Consider the following 16075-nt stretch of genomic DNA (forward strand, 5'->3'; position numbering starts at 1 on the left):
TTTAGGAGTAGACCTACAAGGAAAAGATCCTGTGGGTTTAATTAAGGTTAATCTTCTCCCTACTCCACCTGAAAGCAACATCAAAACATCTACTAGTGCCACTGAAATAGAGCACAGGCAGAGAAAGGGAGTAGTACAAATTGATTATAGCAAATTGACCAAGCAGGACATTGTTAAATTAGCTACTGGTTATGGGGAAAAGAATATGTGGTTGGACTGGATAGCTGCTACGGCAGCTTCGATGAACATGAGCAATTGTGTTGCATGTTCCTCGGCCAGACCAACCTTATTCACTACCCCAGCACCACTGTATCCTGAAATTGACCCTGTAGGATTTCAGTGTATGATGTCCCTGACCATGCAGGAAAACCCGCTTCATTGTGCCACTTTGAGTGCTATCTTTCCACCTGTAAAGAACTCTACCATCCCACCCACATTCACCCCACAACTTAACAACTATACTTGTTTCACCAGAACTAACACCACCAGGATGGGAGACATTTCTACTGATTGGTGTAAAACCATGATTAACATGACGGGCTGGCAGAATGCCAGTACAATGGTTTGGGCCAGGGCAGACTTGTTTTGGTATTGTGGAGATAGGACCTTGCACACGTACCTGCCACCAGACTGGTCAGGAACCTGTGCAATGGTCCGCTTAGGGTTACCACTACTCCTCCTGGGACCACGTCGTAGTGGTTTCACCAAAAAACGGACGAGTAGAGATGCATTTGACCTCACCTCAGGCTCAACCACCTACGTGGATGCCATTGGCGTGCCCCGGGGAGTACCGAATGAATATAAATTGGCTAGTCAAATAGCAGCAGGGTTTGAGAATCTCCCCCTGATTAGTGCCTTATTTCCAGTTACCCCAAACAAGAACGTTGATCGTATAAATTACATCCATTACAATGTACTTCGCTTGGCAAATAAGACCCGGGATGCAGTAGCAGGTCTCTCAGAACAGCTGGCAGCCACCTCATTGATGACAGTACAGAATAGAATGGCATTGGACATGTTATTAGCAGAAAAGGGAGGGGTCTGCTCCATGTTTGGAGATCAGTGCTGTACTTTCATCCCAAACAACACTGCACCGGATGGCTCTGTAACCAGAGCTCTGGAAGGATTGAGAACCTTATCCTCAGAAATGCATGAACACTCAGGCATCGATAACCCTTTGGAAAGCATCTTGGAATCATGGTTTGGTAAATGGAGGGGATTGATTGTGTCTGTATTAGTGTCCCTAGTAAGTGTAATGGGAATGTTGATTTTATGTGGATGTTGTTGTATTCCCTGTCTAAGATCTTTGTGTAACAGATTGATTGTCACCGCAATTGAAGGAAAGGTTCCTCCTCCTTACCAGATGCCACAGTTGGAGATGGAAGTGATGGCGTTGGTGGCGGGGGAAGGATATCGGTTTGAGGATGAGGATGAAATATGAATATGTTTCGTGGTCTCATGTTTATGAGACCAAAAGGGGGAATTGTAGATATATGCTATGAATTGGCCACTGCTAAAATATCACATAAGGGGATTAATTACTTTGTTGTTTGTTTCATATAAATATGTGGTCCTATGTGTAACAATCTGAAAGCAGTAAGCTTGTTGTGTAATAAGAATGCATGAAGACAGTTTACCCTGAAGTGTAATTAAATAGGTAGATTCTGGATGTTGACACGTCCCACTTGCATAGGTTAAAGGTTTATTATTAACAGGAGAGCGGGGTCAAACATTCAGTCAGAGCCCTGACCATCCTTTGTTAAACAATGCAGAACTAACCATAAAACCCCCACAGGAGGTCTGGTGATTGTGTAGTTTCAGAAGAACTAACCATAAAACCCCTACAGGAGGTCTGGTGATTGTGTAGTTCCAGAAGAAGGGGGTCACATGGAAGTCACTATTGCGCCTGTTTAAGGAGGTCACAGGAAGATCACATATCCTGGACTGTGAGAAGATGGAGGATGGAGTCAGATCAACAGCCAATCAGGAGACGACAGCACCTCACACATTATATCTGATTGTATTTTTGTATAAAAGGGGTCAGGGAAAGGAGAGCCGTCAGACTTCATGAACTGACACACACTGTTGTTCATCAGGGACAGGAAGATCTCGACCCAGAGCTCTGTATGTTTTATTCATTTACTGCTAAATAAAATAGCCTGTGAGACCACTCATCTTCTCCTATCCTTTCATTTAACGAACGCACAGACTGAGCTAACACATAGCGTATGATTTAGCAAGTAGAATTAGCTCAAGTTTCAACAAACCACATTCCTTCCGTCATTATCATCAGTAAAGGAGTTCGAAGAAAAGCTGAGTGGAAAATCAACACTGCTTCCTATCAGTTTCAAATTTAAAGTAATTGCGATTACATGTGGCCCTTAGCGCTGAATGCTAAAGTGTCTCAGGTTGATTTACAACTTTTCTTTTTTACAGAGTTGCAGGTTTTCTTTTTAAGGCACCAAAGAAAAAGATTAATATGTTTTCAGGGTATTTTACAAAGTAATAAAGTCCGTTACGCTAACTGACTAGCCAAGCTACATCATTTAGTTAATGTTTGAAGTAAGTAAGAAGTGTTTTTGATGGAAAATGGCAATCAGGATGATGGTTATCACACGAGACATATCCAAAGTATTAATGTTGATGCGCAATATTAAGACGGTTTTGGCTGACTTGAAGTATGATTTACAACCTGATCAAATACATTATGTTGGACTGATCTCAAAAAAACCCTAGAAAACGTCCTGCAGCACAGGCTTTCAAGGTATCACTTTCACAAAGATTACTTCATTGTCTGGCATACTTTTTTTTTTCTCTTCCCTGACTCTCCTGTAATGTAGCACGTTAGCCTGAGGTCCTGGGGCTGGAAGAGAAATATGACACTCCAGCGCTGTTTCCCATAGATTGTATCACAGCGCCGAACCATTTTTGTGCTGAGGTTGCTTCTCTTCTCTCGCTTTTGATCATTTTCTCCGTTTTCAGACATCGCTCAAGTCCGGCTCCATTATCTTTTTTTTTTTTTTTTTCGAACAAGTGCAGCAGCAGCTTCAGTGTCTTTTAACAGATAACAAAGTAGGTCAAGATATGAAAGCCAAGCTGCAGACAGAAGCAGTGGAACAATGGTAGAGAAAAGGATGGAATCATTAAATGAGAGGGTCAAAAGATCTTGAATGCTACTGTATATGACTTTTTAGGAGAAAATTACTTCTCCAAACCTCTTGAGAATCTGCAGGCGGAGCTCTTGCAATAGATAACACCTTTTTAAATATATCAGAACGTTCTTGCTTTTCTGCCAACTTCTACATTATCAAAGTATGCATCAGTCTTTTCCAAATAATTCCACAGGTTGAAAAAGGACAGGTACTGAAGGCACGTTTGTGCAGAAAGAGAGGGCATAATTGAAACATCTCTCACTTTCAAGCTCTCACGAGAACATAAGTTATCATCTTCCAGCTTCTTAGTTTTTCCACAAAATATTTTTGTTTTGCATTGTTTTGTAATTGTTTCCTGATTCGGCAACTGCAGCTCCACTCACAAAAAGAACAGACAGGCAAAGGTTAAAAATCATGTAGAGAAAAAGTTGCTGGAGGACATGAGTGTTGATAAGATTTGTGTGTCTGCTCACTCTGCCTGTACTATTCATCTGTGGCCTGAGGGCCCTTCTGAGGCCCCTGAGACCTGAGATTTGGTTGGTGGTAGTTCTGTAACGAGCCTCTTCAGACAAACAGGAACAGTATGACACATGCATACATCTCTCTCTCTCTACCACACACATACTGTTTTTTCCCTTCTTATTCTGCTGCTATAGGAGTTGGATGCAGGCCAATGCCACAGGGTGGGGAGTGTCCGAGCATGTGCAGCATGACATCACTTGGCTGGTGGATGTGTATTTTAATTTACACTACCTTTCTGTTCCTGGATGCGATTCAACTCAGCGTCTCCTCAGCTCATGACATGTTTCCTCAGGAGTTCCTTAATGGAAATGAGCTGAAAAATTGGGCTAAATAGTAAAGACGGGTGCCTTGGCTTCCTTTCAACATTACTGGAGCCAATGCAGTTTCAGTAGCGTTGTCCAACTTTGGAGGTTGGATCTTGCTTCGGTGTTTGATGAGGGTGTTCCTCATCAACTTCAGGCAAAAATTTCTAAATTTATTATGTCAAAGTTGATTTATCAAAGCCTACTATAAGTCTTCAAATCTTATTAATGGAGCAATGACTGCCAAAATGACCACCAGCACACATATTAGAGGGTCTGAATGTAGCAATTGAGAACATAATGACTTACTGAAAAAGATGATTGACTCAGTATTTCTAGAGAGAAGTTGGCACTTTTTAAACGGGAGTCTATTGGAGCCAGGGATTTTTTGGAGCCAGCATCTAGCTATTATCGGTGGTGTTGCACTGATGGTTGCCATTGAGTATCAACTAAACTAGCCAGTACAAAGTTACACTTAAGGTATCTCTAAGCCACGTTTTCTGAGCATTTTGTATGGGACTATCTATCCATTTTTATATATTTTAGTCTAGAATTGTGGATTTTGGAAACATTTGTTGATCCTAGTCAGTTTAGCCACTGAATGAATAGATAAATTGAGCTGGAGGAACCTCTACACTTCATTGTTTGGGAGCATTATAGTTTCCCAGTAAGTTACATCAGCACTGGACAAAGTGGTGGCACAAACGTGCCACATGATAAACTTAAAACTGTTGTATATACCACACTGTAGATCTTGTGTACCATTACAGCCTTAGCAGCTACTATAGTATGTTGCTTATAAGACCTTCAGCACGGTTTTCTCTTTTGATACAGACACCTGAAGTGTTAAACCCTCCCACAGGCCTTGGCATTGAAATCTGTAGACATATTTAGCCCAGAGCTTGATTGCAAGGGAAATCCCAAACAGTCACCTGTCCAAAGTAGCTACATCCACCATCTGTGCATCATATGGCCCATACACCAACTGACTCAGACCCAAACTATACAGGAAGCCCAACTTTAACAAACGTAACGACAAGGTTTACGAACCCTAGCAGCAGTTAGACCACAGTTCCTCCATGTCCCACATCTGGAGAAAACAAAACAAGTGTAGACATCAGCATGGCCAATATGCCTCTGGGTGATAAATCATCAATTTATGAATCATAAATGTGCAGGAGAGTCTCAGGACGATCTTTTGAGAGGAAGATTTTTTCACGTGGCAACTGTGAAAGACAGATGTCTCCTACGGGTTTACAATCTGAATGGCGTTCTTTCTTCCACCCTCCACAGGTAGACGAGGGGAAAGTAGCAGGGTTGAGCAGGCGACACTGAGCTGACCTTTCCGCCACATGTGATGTCATATGACACCTGATACGCAGCAAAGGTCAAGGGCAAAGGCAAACACGGGTCAGATGATCTGAAGAGAGCTTTCACAAAGGGGGGAAGCAAGCTTTTTTCACAAAGAGGGGAAGTGAAACTTGACGCAGCAAAGGAATAAAAGCTTTGATCAGTGTGGGTTCTGAAAGGTCAGTTTCAGGACTGACTGACGATACAAACACATGAAATTTGGATTAATGCCATTATGGGACAATAAAAATCCATTTAAACTGCAAGATGACGAACAACAGGATGTTATCAAAGAGAAAAATAAAACTAAACAAGAAATTACACACAGATACGATAGCCTGCGCCAAGAGAAGGAACATGACCAGGGTCAAAAGCATTAAATTAACTCATCTTGGACTCTGCTGGGACTTTGTTTACTAAAAACAAAAACATGCTGATCATCTACAACCCTTTGACATATATCGGTATCTGCCAAAACATTGGATGAATTATGGCCACGTTGTGCTGAGAAACACTGCACTTCTGACCACTTATCTCGCTGGACACTGACCTCGCTGAGTCATAAAAATAAGGTCATTCTGAGTGCAGTTTGCCCCCGATCTGAACGTTTTATAGTGAGTCACTGTGCAGATCTTTGGAGAATACATTTGTTATGGTTAAGACAGCATCGTGCAAATATTTAAAGCTACAGGACTTTGGCAAATGAGAGAAGCCCCAAGATATCTGAGGGGAATTATAAAGCTTTCTTGTTGCACACTCATGAACCCACCCTTGAATCTGGAGTCTGAACATTCTGCTCTACAATAAGCTTATGTGGTGCCAAATGTCTCTAAATAATTTCTTACAAAGGCAGTGAAATGACACATACTAAGGTTTTGGGTGTAGGGGGGCTTTCTATCCATCTGGCAGCTCCACAGGGGAACCATGTTTGCGGTCAACACAAGTATCTGAGTATTCGAATTGCTGTTTCTGAGGAGGTTGGACGTAGATTTTGGTGATGATTGGGATCTGGGATTTCTGCCGGTAAAGCAGCTTTCTGCATGATCAAAATCATTTCTAAATATTAACACTAGGGGGTCAAGAAATCAAGATTTGGAATTTAAAGTAGTTCTTTTGGCAAAGTGGAAAGTCAGCATGTCTGCTTATATCATGTGCACACTTCAAACACGACATTAAATCAGTGTCATGACCAGATCGGGGAATAAAGACTGTAAAAGATGTCCAAGTGAAGTGAGTCTGTGTTTGTTTGTATGGATTCTGGTCATTGAACAGGCAAAAATGACCACATATACATTTGGAAGCCAAAAACCACAAGATGGGAGCAATCAGGATCAATATTTTCTCTGTCTAATAATGTGTTACGATGAGAGAACAAGTTTTACTGCAAGAATTTGACATCAATCTCTGTCTTAACAACTCATTCAGTCTAGTCCAGTCCTAAAATACACTTTTATTAAAAGAATACATAAATAATACCTCTTGTTTCCTGTTAAATCCTCAAGTGACATTAGCTGTGGCAAATTGAATCACATTTTCTTCTGTTTCTGTCCATTATTTCAGCATTTGTTTGTAATAATGACAATTTCTTAGCTACTTATGACTTTTCTTTGAAGGCTTGGAAGTGTATTGGTTATCCATTCAAATAACCTCTTCAGTAATTTTTGTTGGCTAAAGTGTGATCCTGGAAGGAGTTTTCTGGTCTTATTAAGCACGAAGCATTCATATTCTTTAATAATATATTTTATTTTTAAAAACCGTGATCAGTGGCCACTTTGCAGCAAGAGAGAGAGGTCTTGTTCAGTCGCCTTCAGGAGCATCGTCTCGTATCTGGCAGATCTGGAGGCATGCCAGCACCCGCCCTGTGAAATCAGCATCGCAGCGCACAGAGTTGACAAGTGCGCCTCCCACTCCAAACGTTGTTTGACATACCCATCGTTATAGGCTTCGCCTCTGGCAGTTTCTTTTTTAAAAGGCAAGCTCAAAGCCACAGATTATACATTCTGCTCACAAACCGTGCGGGTAAAATACCCTACAGAGAGAGCGACAAGGGGAATCAGCCTCGTTCTTTATCATTTGGCGACAGCTTGCGCGTAAAAGGCACCGGGCATCACTGGAGGAAGAAATACGTGGTGTCTGGATATTTTTATATCCCTTTTTAATTTATTGGGGACTTTGTGAAGTTTAAGGACAGCGGAGGGGAGCAGCTCGACTTTCTTTGCTGTGGACTGCGAGCATCGTATGTGGTGACACTGTGGACTTTAGCGCGCAAGGCACCTGTGGATGCAACTGACACCCCATTGATGTTTATACTCAGACCTTTTGCAAAGAAAGGATTCACCACAAGATTGAGTTGATAATCGTTGCGGGATTCGCCTCAAACCCACACTCTAGATTAAACGTGAGAGACGCACCATGCTGCTTAGTGTTTCCTTTCTGGTCATTCCCCTGCTGAGCATAACCGGCTGCGGCTCGTCGTACGTGCCGTGCGAGCCGTGCGATCAGAAGGCCCTGTCCATGTGTCCGCCGGTGCCGGTGGGCTGTCAGCTGGTGAAGGAACCCGGTTGCGGCTGCTGCCTGACGTGCGCGCTCGAAGAGGGTCAGCCGTGCGGCGTGTACACCGGGTCGTGCACGCGCGGACTCCGCTGCCTGCCCAAGAACGGCGAGGAGAAGCCGCTGCACGCGCTCCTGCACGGCCGTGGGGTGTGCAGGAACGAGAAGTTGTATAAAATGATGCACACCTCAAAAGGTAGGCCTGTTGAGAGAAGCGTTATGACTGACTGCCTTTAATTGAAATCTTAATTAATTGAGTCCTTAATTGACGCTAGTGTCGTTTTTTTAGTGTATATGTTAGTATTAACTTCCTTTTACCAACAATATTCAACTGTAGGAGTTGAATGACAGCTCTAAGTGTGCAGGGGTCTCCGTTGTTAAGCAACTATTTCAGTTGTATATTTCTGGCAGCTCTGATGGTATTTGCTCTGCAGAAATCACGTTTCAACCACAGATCTAAAGGGGTTCTTCTGGTGCAAAGAAATCACCCGGAAAAAAAACAGCTGGATAGAGATGTTACTCCTCCCTTCTCAATGCAGGAATTTTAATGAAGCCCACAAGTGACACATATGCACACACAGTCAGCCAGTGATGCATGTGGTAAATGGAAGAAGAAGAAAAAAGATCTCCAGACTGTAATCGCCAGTCCAGAAATCGATTACATCAATTCACACCCTGTCATAAAACTGAACTCAAATCAAGTATGCAATGAATTTACTTTTTTTTTTTAAGGAGGGGATGCACCAAAGATTGAATTGACTAATTGTGTGCTGATGTCAAGTCACTGCCCTCTTTAAGATGGGCTTACACCAAGAGTGTAGGTATTGGTTTAACCTTGGTGGGGACATTTTTGTCAGATGGCCAAAATATTTGTGTATGTGTACTTTTTTATACTTCATAGACACGTGCGCACACACATAAAGAGCCTGACTGCAAAATCTTTACTGAACTAGCCTTGTACCATGATTTTCTTCTCAGATTTTTACATTTTAGTTTATTGAGAGCAAAATTAATCATTTAAAAAAAAAACATATAATAGACTTTCATAATAAAGTTTCATGATTTGGGTGACACAACTCAAGACTTTTATGACAGCCACAGTGATGCTCAAAACTATCTTAAATCACCACATAAAGCTTAAATTTGTATTTTTCATTCAACCCCTGCATTTATGGCTAGATCTTCCACTATGACATCAGAGCTCACCTGTCTGTGTGTCTCAGGTGATGCCCAGGCTGCTGCTGAAAGGAGTATAATAATAAAATGATGTCTTAATGACACATATGGAATAATAATTGATCTTGATCTCCACGAATTTCAAATATTAATGTTTGGATTGATTACAGAACATCCTTATTAACTAAGCTCAAATGTTACTAACACTTTGGTTCGTCTTTAAAAAAGGACCAGGTGTCTTAACAACACCTGAAATGTAAATATAATATCTAATGATCTTAGTTTTGTCCAGTAAAGTCATTTCTAATTCTGTGACGTGTGAAATACAGCAGAAAACACCAACCTGGCAACTCTGCAGAGATCTTACCGTTAACATTATGTGTAGTTAAAGAGGATAGATTGTTTGAGATTGGTAAAAAAAAATATTGTTAGGGACAATCCAGCAACACCTTGGGACACGTCCTATTTACCCAAAACTACGCCCATGGCTTACACCTGTCATTATTGAGGCACACGACTCAAAAAGCCTCCCTGCGCCCTGACCCCGTGAACTCTGTTAACAATTGGTGCCGAGTGCCGATCAACCTGTCATCTCAGTTTGAAAAGCCCTTGTGGGGCCGCGAGCCATAAATCAGTAGGTTTCGTGTGAGTGGCCCATAGCCTCAGGGCCCCCCAGCCAACATAAAACAAGGGAGAAGATTACAGGTGGTGTTCTATGAGGCTCCTCTTTGGCTCCTTTTTGAATGGCAGTTCAGGGACAGTCACTGTGTCTGCTGGGGAGCGTTGTGAGAGCTTTGTGGGAAATGTTGGCTTGTGGCCCTTGTAATCACTTTGAGGTGTGAAATCATATTTTACCCTGTTCCCTTCCTCTACAGTTTCTTTTTTCCACTTTTGTCCTTCAGCCTTTCTCTGCCTTTCTTTTGTCAAATGCCCCACACACACCTCTACCTTTCTTCGTCCACCACCTGTGCCTTTTCCCACACCTAACCCACCTTTTTTGTCTCCCTCTTCTCTATTCTCTCCCACCACACTGTCTCTTCTCCCCTTTCCTGTCTGGCCACTGTCCCTCTTCATCTTTTCCACCCTCCCTCCCTCCTTCCATCCTTTCCATTCTGTCTTTTGCTTTATTTTCCTGCAGAATGGAGTTTTAGTGTAGAGCAAAGCTAGTCTGGAAACATAAATAATCTCACTGGCTGTGTTAAACCTCAGTGGGCTGAGCCAAAGAGCCACAGTTTTTCTGGCTAAGTAACATTAGCCCGAAGCCCAGAAACAAAAGGCAGAAGATAAGAAAGGAAGACACTAATATTCTGAAGTCTACTCTTTGAAAAAGCTTATCAAAGTGGTCCAAGATAAGCTTGTTTCGCCAGGAAGAATTTCTTCTTTCAAAATATTTTGTGTTTGTATAAAATTCCAGCCAATTTTACAGTCATTTCAGCCTTCAGAGCATCTGAGAAAAGGTTGTATAACCAAAAAAACTCCAATCAGCTATTCATCTCCCCTTGCCTTTTCCTCCCTTTCCCACACTATCCTCTGCTCCCTCCCACCGCTCTTTGTTGGTCCCACCCTGGTCTCTTCACCCCCCTCCCTCCAACCCCCCCACCCCCCACCCTTCTCTCTCTCTCGGCGCTGCAGGCAGGCCCAGGCTGTGCAGTGATTCAGCAGAATGCAGGCTGAGCGTGGGTTACAGTACTGATCCCCCATCTGTCTGCCCGTCAGCCAGCTTCTCCATTAACTCCACATCTCCTGCTGGGCGCTCTCTCAACACATAAATTAAACAAAACCCATATGCACACTGATAAATACACACAAAAATCACATTTTATAGACACCACAAAATGAATGAGAAGGTGTATGCATGCATACTCTGCATTTGTAGAGGTTCAATATGCATTTTTGACACATCCCTAAATATGCTTGAAGTATGGTTTCGCACCACTACAATATTGCATGTATGCACAATGACAACGATGAAACAAGCAATCATTAAATCATCAATATGAGGTGTAAACAGGAGTAATTAGTCGCCTTTTTTTTAAATGTTTGCTATTGCATTTAGTAATATTCAGCTCAAGCTGTGGTTATGGCTCAGGATAGAAACTACATGTCCTGATTTTCCAGATGAAGCAAAAAGAAAAGTCTTGTTAAGAAGAAAATGAAGGAGGGATGGAAGGAGGATGAGTTTTCTTACATTACATCCTGTAGGGATCCTGCTCTCCAGGATCACAGTGTCTCAATAATCAAACATGAGGAAAAGGGAGAGGAAGAAAGGGGGGGGGGGGGGGGGGATGAAAGATCAGTCAGCACAGGTCAGATTAGACGAGCGCAAGGATTAGTGAGTGAAGACTTGATTGGACTTACACTGGCTGCTGATCAGCTTTCTTTGGAGGAAATCTCTCTTGCTGTTTCCAAGAACCTGTCATTATAGGGATGGATGACATCATCATCATCTTTATCATCATGATCATTGTGGGGTGGAGAGGGGGGGAAGGGGCTTGGGAGGTTTTAAGCATCATTTGCAGCGAGGCTCTGACCTTGTCTCTCTGCCCAGTTAGCTTAGTAGCTTAGCGATCACGTCTGTGCAGAAATGGAGGGCTTTATATGCAAAATTTTCAATCTGCCAAAATGAAACGGAAACAAGTGCGTGACACAGCAGTGGAAATGGGCCAATCGTGGCTTAGGACACATACAAGACTAATGCATGTTTAAAGCTATAAATGAAGTGAAATATCACAATAAAGTGCTTTTGGGAAAGAAAGCCGCAGCCACTGGCTCTGGCCTCGACACAGTCGTTGTGGTCGTATGAATAGAGGGTGGGACGTGGGACAGGGGGCGAATGCTGAGGTTTGTGCGACTCCTCAAAATTTAGCAGAGAGCTGTATTTTTGCACAGATGAAAGATGCATGTACATGAGGGCTTCTGTGGGGGTTGGGACCCAAAATGGGCTGTGGCTGTTTCTGGTGGCTTGCCACATGACAAGTGTAATAGCATGTTTTCATGAGCCTGGGTGCCAGGGTGAGACTAAATATCTCATTTAGGTCACTGGCTATAAAAGTTTTAAAACCCCTGGTCTACATATACCCCAAACTGGCAACCTAACTTGCCATAAATGTAGGCTATGTTGTCCCGTATGTCAACACATCCAATCTGAAGCTGGCCAGTAGCCACTAACTGTGCTAAATAAGCATTTAGCAGTGCAGTGAAATCATCACATCGTGTTGTGATGTTTCCAAATTCAACACTCTTGTACTGTGTCCACTGTCCCTCCTGAGTTTAGCTTTACTTTTTAATTTTAGCCACTCAAATAGGTACAGCTCCAGGTGGGAGCCATCATAGTGCTCTTGATTCTGACCCTTCTTCAAACAGTCTCTTGAAAGCAGCAGAAAAAATGCTTTGAAGCTTTGTTCGCACAGGACTAACATTACACCTGTGGACATTAAATAGTTTGTAATAATTGGTATCATTGGTTATTTTAATCCTGAGACATCTGTAATTTGCAAAGTTCCGGTGTAAATTACCGAGTGTGCTTTGGTGAAGACAGAGCTCCTCTGATAACAGTAATCCTGTGTGAATCAAGCTCCAGTGAACTGCAGCTGTACATTTTTTTTTCTTTTTTTGGTATGCATTCTTGTTCTTGTAGCAGTTTTGTTTATATTCTGTCATCATGCTGATACAAATTTAAGCAACATACTGTTTTGATTGGACTCTGGAAGTTTTGATTTCCTTCTTCAGAAAGTGGTAAATTGTCTTAACATAATGTATAAAAATGTAGTTTAGTTTGAGCAATAGTGGACCTGATGTTTGGGCGATTCACAATTTATTAAATGAGGCCTCCTAATAATAACAGTGCTCAGCAACTCCCTTGAGGCCTAAAGGGATAGTTCAGATTTTTGGAGTGGGGTTGCATGAGGAAGTTATTCATAGTCAGTGTATCACCTGCAGTATATTTGGGTCAGCATGCTCCCAGTATGAAGAAGCAGATAAGAGTGCTGGCACAGAAGCTTAGCAATGTAGTATATAGTATTAAACATATTTAAGCCTCCTATAAAAGGCCCACCTAAAAAAATGTTTTATCAGTTTAAGTGTATACTATATTTAGGGTATATTCAAGGCTTCATCTTGCTTACAGACAGCCCTTTCCTTCGGCACTACATGTTCTCAACCGTAGAACGTCCATATTCCTAAGCACTGAACTGTATTATGTCTCAGATCAGCTGTTTGGGTCGGAAAGTGCTGCTGCACTCATTAGCAGTAAAGTGCCAAAAAATGCAGCAATGCACCAACAAAAGGTGTGGAAGAATATTTTAAACTATTCAAAGAATAGCTTTGCAGATGTTTTATGAGGAAGGAAAAGCATTTAACTATTTTATTAGGCCTCAAGGATATACACACCTTTGTTAACAAGAAAACGCTAATGAGTGACTCCAATCCACTTCCCTCTCTGTCTTTGCCTCCCTATCAGGCGGAGAATCTCACGATGGCGCCCTGATACCCATCGAGTCGATGCTGCCCCAAACTAAGGTGCCCATACACGGAGGAGACCGCATCAACAGTCTAAAGGTCCTCGCGATGAAACAGGCCAAGGACCGCATCAAGCAGCTGGCCAGGCTGGGACCTGCCAGCAACCTGGATCTCCCTTCTCACAGCTTGGATAAACTGGAGCCTGAGTTTGTAAGTGAGGAACAGATTACTAAAATGCTCGCCAGGTTGGAAAACTGACTGAGGAAATCTTTCTGAATCAGCTGTAAATTATTCAACATTTGTTTGACTTTAAACACAAGAGTCTCAGATAGTGCATCCCGCTGCTTCAGGCTTCTTGCACAGTGGAAAGAAACCAGTTCTGACAAATAAGCCAAGATGCCCCATGGGGCAACTTTCACACATGTCAACATGGTGTGAACATAGTGAAATGCTTAAATCCTCATTATTGGTCTGCCTCCTTTTTTTACTGGGGGGCATTTTACAAACTTTTAAGTGCATGTCGGACCAGAGCCTTAAGCTGTTCATTTGTACCTCATTTCACACTTGTGATCATGTATACCTGTGTCTGTGTGTATGTAGGGCCCCTGCAGAAGAAGACTGGATAATGTCACTCAGAGCATGAAGGACGCTTATCGGGTCTTGGCTCTCTCTTTGTACATCCCCAACTGTGACAAGAAGGGTTTCTTCAAGCGCAAACAAGTATGGAAACATCCTATTATATCATGCCATTCATTCACTTCACCAACAAATCAAACAAATTTGCCTCTGAGACCAAAATGAGATATTTCAACATTTTCCTGGTTGCTCTTCTTTTGCAGTGCAAGCCGTCTCGTGGTCGTCGGAGGGGGATCTGTTGGTGCGTGGACCGGTTCGGCGTGAAAATCCCCGGCATCAACTACGCCGGAGGAGACCTGCAGTGCAAAGATCTTGACAGCAGCAGCAACAGCAACGAATGAGAGCGAACCGAGCCGTACTCGTTGAGCCCTGTCCTTTTTTTAAAAACCTGCCAATCAAGCTAGCACACTTAATGACTGCCAATCAGGAAAATATGGCACAAATGCTTATATATATGGTCAGGTGTGATGGACTGTGTGGTCTTTTGTTTTGTTTTTTTGTTTTTTTTTCCTAAGGGAAGCCAAACTGAAAAGCTTGCTTAGGTGAAAATCTGCACCTGTAGATCTTAACTCTGGCTCCCCACTGACTGTGTACTATGATCGAGGTTAACCTCATCTCTTTATATCCATAGATACTAGAAAATTCTATATATTTGTATGATATTGAAAACATGTCGTGTACTGAGTCTGAGTGGCAAGTTATATATATTGCTAAATGTACTCCGCAAAAGTATGAGACAAGACATATATGAAATGTGGCTAAAAAAATCAATCCTTTATACTTGTTTTTTGTCAAGGTGATGATCAAACAGTTTGGAGAAATCATCCAATAATGAGTCAGTTCTCGTTGTTTAAATCAATCAGGCCTTAGCAATGTCCTAATAGTGACTGCTGCCATTGATTTTGCCCTCGAAGAAGAGCTATAGCTAAGCCTACACTTCATCACTTCAAGTGTTGCCAATTCTTTTAGACCTCTGCAGGGTCTTTAAGTAGAAACTGCTTTCGAAAATGTCTGGAATTAGCTTAGGTTGTGGTTTGTGTCAATCACAGCCTCACAATCTATCAAACAAATATAGGAATTAAACATCAAATTACAGAAAATGAATGAGAAAGCAACACCGGTTTGCTCAGGATTCTTGTAATTGTAACATTATGTCATTCTCAAAACTGCCAGGATTCATTTTATTCAGACAGAATTCTTAAAATAGCAATGTGATGATGTTGAGATTGATCAGATCTTCTTCCTTGCAGTGCACTTCACTGTAGCTGCTTATTCTGCCGCTGTCAGATGAGCCTTGGATGCTTTTTTTTTCTCTTTCTCGTTAAGCCTGATATTCAGTGGTAAAAATCGGTTGTGTTTGATGCAATTAAGCTCTAACCTTCCTCAAAAGATGAAGTGATGTTCATAAAGTGATATTCAGACTTCCTGTGTGTAGTCCAATGAGCTGTTGCGGTGGCAGATAATTGACAAGCAATTAGGACACACAAACACATTTTATTGTACTGTAAAATGTTAGATATTGTCGAAAGGCCTTCTTTAAGTCCAGACAACTGCTTCCATGTTGCTCCACTGTTTGTAAATGTATGTACAGTGTGTGTGTGTGTGTGTGTGTGCGTGTGTGTGTACTGTATGTGCCATGCCCTTCAAAAAGTTCTCATTAGCCCAGCCTACCCAAGCTACTGTCCGACAATCGTGGAGCCCTTCACAGCTCGCACACAAATCGTATGCAAAGGCCCCCGCATTGTTTATGTCTTCACTTGTCTTAACTGCCACCACACAGGCAAATCCGTTGGTCGACAGCGACTTGCTCTCGAGGGTTTATCAGGTTCTTTATCCTACAAAGAGCAAGGTTGCTGAGTTTGTATGTAAATTCAAGTGCCTTCTGCCCCACGCCACTTTGAATCCTGATTTGCATTGTGTTGTCGAATG

General features: G+C 42.2%; 2 protein-coding genes across 2 annotated transcripts; both read left to right on the forward strand.

The window, feature by feature from the left end:
• The first annotated feature begins 509 nt into the window (after positions 1-509).
• On the forward strand, positions 510-2160 carry LOC133976423 (syncytin-A-like). The gene is made up of 2 exons (XM_062414633.1): positions 510-1798; positions 1851-2160. Exon 1 carries the CDS (start codon positions 524-526, stop codon positions 1439-1441), a length of 918 nt encoding a protein of 305 aa, XP_062270617.1. The 5' UTR covers positions 510-523; the 3' UTR covers positions 1442-1798; positions 1851-2160.
• A 5578-nt stretch (positions 2161-7738) lies between these two features.
• igfbp5a (insulin-like growth factor binding protein 5a) lies at positions 7739-14487 on the forward strand. Its single transcript, XM_062414583.1, has 4 exons — positions 7739-8072; positions 13512-13720; positions 14111-14230; positions 14350-14487. The coding sequence occupies exons 1-4, from the start codon at positions 7739-7741 to the stop codon at positions 14485-14487; spliced, it is 801 nt and encodes a 266-aa protein (XP_062270567.1).
• The last annotated feature ends 1588 nt before the right edge of the window (positions 14488-16075 follow it).

The sequence above is a fragment of the Scomber scombrus genome, chromosome 24 (genome assembly GCF_963691925.1).
Source record: "Scomber scombrus chromosome 24, fScoSco1.1, whole genome shotgun sequence".
Lineage (NCBI taxonomy): Eukaryota > Metazoa > Chordata > Actinopteri > Scombriformes > Scombridae > Scomber > Scomber scombrus.